Consider the following 6,000-nt stretch of genomic DNA (forward strand, 5'->3'; position numbering starts at 1 on the left):
CCTCCAAAGTTGATGGTTTAGCGGTCTCAGCCCCCCAAATTGATGGTCTAGAACATTTCAAATGTGTATTTAAAGTTAAGTTCATGTGGCACAATTCTGAGTAAACTTTACAAGAGAAGCAAAATAATACATTAGATCCTCTAAAGCAAAATTATTTGGGGGCTCGAGCCCCCCCAAGCCCCATGGAGTCGGCGCCTATGGCACTCGCTACACCGTCCACTTTTGGAATTCCACATATCGACATGGGTCCCAACTGACATTGCTCACTGTGATAGTACATGCACGGTGTTATCACCTTTTCGTGACAGTGTTGCCACTTTTATATTTACAACTCACGTATTAGACTTCAGAGTATCTCTGCATTGATGTGCCCATTTATCAAGATGAAGTTTCTAGTGTTGTTTGTTGCCAACAGAGTTGTCATTGCTGTAACTATAGCCTGGAAGTTTAGGAATTTGTTTGATACAATAAATTGGCTAAAGGCATTAGAAATTTAGGCATTAAAACTTCAAATTTAGCATCAGCTAAATTAGGCTGTCAAACAAAAGAACACAAAAGTAGGCAAGTTCTGTTATTGATTAAAATCAACTTAACAGTATTCTCTGCATGGGTGGTGTTCTCTTCTGTGCATGGTAGTTTTAATTGTCTTGTTTCAAAGGTTAAACTGATATCAGTGTGGGGAATGATTTCTCATGATTTGTGGGGGAAGGATTCATTTATGAAAATGGTTAGTTATGGAATATGTTGAACTGGATTCTTGTTGCTTTTATTACAAGGTGTACAACTTTGCTTCCGCCGTTTTTCCCCAAAAATATGGCGCTGTAATGAAAAACATTGCTTACCCAGGCATTATTCAAAGTATTGTCCATCACTGGCCACTACTTTCTCCCATCTTTCGGGCAGCGTACGAATGCCGCGTCTAAAAAATTGTTCATCTTTGGAGGCGATCCACGAATCGATCCACTTTTTGACTTCTTCATAAGATCGGAAGTGTTGGTAAGCCAGTTCATGAGCCATTGATCTAAACAGGTGATAATCAGAGGGAGCGATGTCTGGAGAATAAGGTGGGTGGTGTAGGACGTCCCATCTTAATGTTTCCAAGTACGTTTTCACCACTTTGGCAACGTGGGGTCGTGCGTTGTCATGCTGCAAAATCACTTTGTCGTGCCTCTCGCTGTATTGCGGCCGTTAATATGCAGCGTGATTGTTTCACTTGATTTTAACAGCTCATAGTACACGACGCCGAGCTGGCCGTCGACGTGAAAGCATGGCCGGTATATCCCCATGATTTTTTGCATTTTGGGTTATCGTAATGAACCCAATTTTCGTCCCCGGTCACAATCCGATGCAGAAATCCCTTCCGTTTTTGCCTCTGAAGCAACTGTTCACAAACACACAAACGCCGTGCAACGTCTCTTGGTTTCAGCTCATACGGGACCCAAGTTCCTTCTTTCTGAATCATACTCATGGCTTTCAGACGTTTTGAAATGGCTTGCTGTGTCACTCCCAATGATCGTGCCAATTCATCTTGAGTTTGACGTGAGTCTTCACTCAGCAATGTCTCCAATTCTGCATCTTCGAAAACTTTCTGTCTTCCACCACTATGCCGGTCTTCGACGTTAAAGTCACCGTTCTTGAAGCGTTGAAACCACTCACGACAGGTTCTCTCACTTATAGCATCCTCACCATACGTAGTGGAGAGCATTCGATGAGCCTAAGCCGCAGTTTTCTTCATATTGAAACAAAAAAGTAGAACCTCCCGCAAATGGCGAGAATTTGGCTCGTACACTGACATTTTCAATCGCTAACAACTTCACGATGCATGCACCACTCGACTAATGTTTGAATGGGGTTATCGTGACAGAGGTCCAAGCTAACTGTGTGACGTCTGCGAACTGCTTCTTTCGACCGCTACTTCCTGTTGTTGCCACCTGTTGGAAAACGGCGGAAGCAAAGTTGTACACCTTGTATTATTATTCATATTGTGTTAATATTAGTTGTTGCACTTTTCTATTTGCATTTTTTATTATTTACTCTGTTTTTCAAAAAGATAGAGAGAAACAAAGTGGAATACCAAAAAAATGCAAATAGAAAAGTGCAACAACTAATATTAACACAATATGAATAATAATAATAAAAACAACATACATATAAAACTGTGTGCTGTAAAATTGTGTTTTTGATTTAAGTGATTTTTCCCCGAACAGCGTAGAGGCCTCGCTGATCAAGTAGCAGTAACATTGTCGCCTTGTAATCAAGGGGTCCCAGGTTTGATACCCAGTGGAGGCACATAGGAGTTCAGATCATACTTTAAACTATAGGTCCAGTCCCAATTAGCCTATCTGTGCATAAAGTAGACTTAAAGAAGAACTCAACCAATCGAACAGCCATGTAGTTATAAAGGATTGGAGAGAGAGAGAGAGAGAGAGAGAGAGAGAGAGAGAGAGAGAGAGAGAGAGAGAGAGAGAGAGAGAGAGAGAGAGAGAGAGAAAATGAATGAATGAATGAATGAATGAATGAATGAATGCTAACCAATGACAGCATCATGACATATAAGGAACTCACTTCTCATCCCATGTTGGCTCTCCGTCCAGAAAAGGATCCTTCTCCAGACATGACAGCAGACATCTTCTAACATTGTCTTCTGATCTTCGGTCAGGGCATGTTTCATCTATATACCATTTTCCAAGTTGATGTAGGCATACTCGAATGATTTCTACACTGACATGGCATTGTTCTCCCATGTGTCACATGGCTGTTGTTCTTCCAGCATGTGGTGCATCTTGAATTGTACCCTTTGAATCTTTTAAATCATCATAATATGTGAGATGCTGACAAGCAGTGCTGCATTGCACTGGATGACAAAGGGTAGATCTGCAACAGGAAGGGCATCAACTGCTGGCAGGTTTATCCGATGCTTTCTTTTTCATTCCCTGCTTTCTCTGCTCAGGTGGCGAAATACATTCAGCTTGGTGTCAGATTCTTCTTTGTAATCAGGATCAGCATAAGTTTCTTCAATGCAAAAGAAACTTTTTCACACCTTAGTAACTTTTTCCACATACTGAATGCTCATGAACAGTATGATTTTGTTGTTTAATGTTTATAATACATCCACATAGACAAAGTTAATATGCAGCGTAAATTTTATGTCTATCGCTTTTTGTACAAAATTGTGAATATTCAAAATCTTGGTTGCGTGACTTATTTCTTTTTTAATTTCCATTTCTAATGTTGTATGTTTCTTACAGGGAATCAGAAGAGACCGGTGCTATAGATACAGGCGAGCTAGTACTGAAATGTGAAGTGGAAATGAACGAGGATGCAGAAACAATAGATGAAAGTCCAGTGTTGGATGAGTGCTTCACCCAACCAGATGCAGGTATCTCGGAAGTAAGAATTCGTTCAGTCAAGGATGAAATGACTGCTCCTGAAATTACTCCTCCTGCAGAAGAGGAAGTAGTAGAACTAAATCAAGTGTTTGTGGAAAGTGAATGTGATCAGAATGTAGTGGATGAGAACCTCAGTGTGGATGATGATGATGATACATTTTGTCAAAATGTTGCAAGGGTTCTGAAAAGTTTATCACTGGAAAACAAAGTTACAGTAAAAACAAAAATTCAGCAGCTTTTGTTCAATATTCAGTATTCGCCTGAGTCAGAAAATCACGACCCCCTTACGGTTGAAGAACCCTTATCAGGTAATGTTTCTGTTAGTTCGACAGAAACACAAACTTCAAGTGTTGAAAGGAATGTGGTATAACCTATAGTTGTTCCAAGTGCTCCCAAGATTAGCATCGGAAGGATTGACACCATTCTTCCTTCAACAAGTGTAGTTCCTGTATCTAACAGTGTGCAGATTTCAAGTCTTTGCCGCCCCAGCGTAAGGCAAGTAAACAGTTCAGCCTATGATAATTTTGTATCTGATCTCCAAGCTGAAAATTCTGCACGCCATCTAATTCTGTCTCGTGATGAACTCAGATTCTCCCAAGAAGTAATGTCTTACATAAAAAGGCTTCCCCCATCCAAAGAGGAAGTAGTGAAGACTAAAATCAAGGAATTGGTATCGCACCTGGCATTCAGGGAAACATTGGAGCAGAACGAAAATTCACATTGTAATTCAGCCAAGTCCATACATCATGCTCCAACTTTCCAAGCAGCAACGACTCAAGTACAAAATTCATTCCAGTTGTAAATGGTAACAGTTCCTTGTATCAATTTTTATATTGTAATGTTGATTATTTTTGTCACTGTCATTATTGTAAGTCTATTTGGTGACTACTTTTTAAATTTTTACCTTTAAATGTAATTACATGTTGTACCAGATACTGAGAGCTGTTAGTTTTTTCTAATTAAAACTCTGTTGGCAAGATTACAAACTTGCTGTGTCTATCCTGGCGGGCAATTTAAACAAAATTAACCTAAAAGACATATTTATTATTTTTGTTTGGCAACAGCAACAAAGGTGAAATCTTTTGTTATACAAAGTGTAAATATCAGTAGAGGATCAATGAAAGCATATATTTATAATGTAATAGTTTTAGCATTTTAGCAATATTAATAGTTAGTAATTTTGCTTTGTGTGATAATTATGGAAACATGAAATTTTACATTGTCTCAATAGTTATGTGACATGAAATTTTCGGCCAAAAATATTTGCAAAAATCAAATGGGTTTTTACACTTGTGAAATCAATTTTGATTCCAGGATCTCCTGTAACAGGGGCAATTGTAAGCACAAGATCACTATTTGTCCATGCACTGGGGGTAAGATCACAGTATATTCACTATCACTTTCGTCTGATCTATTGGAAGATATTACATCTTGAATTTCATCAAGTTCGGGAATATAGATTTCATTTCCACTTTCTTCATCAGCACAAATTTCATTCACTACTCTTTCAAAATCCTGCAACTTGATCTCCTGTTTTTCCTTTCGAGAAGCCATTCTTCTTTCCTTTGGTCTGCCACAAACGCAGGAGCTCTGGAACACAATAACAACAATGGGGATAAAAATAGACTTGCACCTCACAAAACAATGACTCAAATGTTTCCAAGGTCAAGAGTTATCTTCCCTCAACACTTGCGAAACATTTTGCAATCACTTGTTCAGCTTCTAGTGGCAGGATAGCTCAGACGAAGCACATGTGTCTGGGCGTGAAAACATGCCCGGGCCAGGGAAAGTGTTAAAACAAATTGATTTGTACATTTACAACTGAGTTTAGTGTATATGTATGGCTATTACTGAAACTACATACTTTGTCATTCAGTCATTATATTTGATTTATTTTATTAAGTTGTGTGTTAAAATTCCATGTGCATGGTAAGAAATAATTGGTGCAACAAATCTTCACATTTACAGCTGCTTTAGACTTTGCACACCACAATTATGTTTAAATGCCAAATAAACATACCATTGACTGAAATTGTTGTATTCCATATTTCTTTCTTTTTTGAATGACTGTAGCATGATAAGTAGCACCCGGATTCTCAGGTTTTAACCTATTTTATTCCTTAATTGGTAACATCACTATTCTAACATATATTTTCGTTTTAGCCATTTCTTAATGAAATACATGAATCCTATAGGTTCTAAAAATGGCTAAAAGGAGTTAAGATCCTAAAAAAAGGCTAAATTGAACTTTTCAGCTAAATACATGTAAAGAAAATCAAAAAGTGCTGAAACCTTGTTTAGTTTCATCAGAGTGAACTCATTTTTAACTGTACAGCAATATGAAAATGTATTCTCTCCCCTCTCTCATCTATCTCTCTCTCCCACACACACAGAAGGGGGAATGGAAGTGAGAGAAGAGAAAGGGCATGAGAAATAAAAAAAGGAAAGCAAAGTTGGCATTACAAAGGAAATTACTTAACAATGACATGTTTTAGATTTTCTCGAAATTTCATTGTTGTGATCCAACAGATTCCCGTTTAAGATTGTAAATGTAAGAAAAGTAGTTACAGTTTAGAATAGAGATCAGAACAGAGGTAGTTCAAGTTATTTC

At 38.2% G+C, this 6,000-nt stretch overlaps 1 protein-coding gene across 4 annotated transcripts in view; it reads left to right on the plus strand.

Moving 5' to 3' along the window:
* The window catches only part of LOC145980388 (uncharacterized), a 70,882-nt gene extending 65,461 nt beyond the window's left edge, over window positions 1-5,421 (plus strand). For all 4 annotated transcript variants that reach the window (XM_083113456.1, XM_083113457.1, XM_083113458.1 and 1 more), the window contains one exon: window positions 3,249-5,421. In XM_083113456.1, the coding sequence (XP_082969582.1) occupies window positions 3,249-3,759 (511 nt within the window). In that variant the 3' untranslated portion in view covers window positions 3,760-5,421. The remainder of the gene's footprint in view (window positions 1-3,248) is intronic.
* The last annotated feature ends 579 nt before the right edge of the window (window positions 5,422-6,000 follow it).

The sequence above is a fragment of the Lepisma saccharinum genome, chromosome 27 (genome assembly GCF_977018435.1).
Source record: "Lepisma saccharinum chromosome 27, izLepSacc3.1, whole genome shotgun sequence".
Taxonomy (NCBI): domain Eukaryota; kingdom Metazoa; phylum Arthropoda; class Insecta; order Zygentoma; family Lepismatidae; genus Lepisma; species Lepisma saccharinum.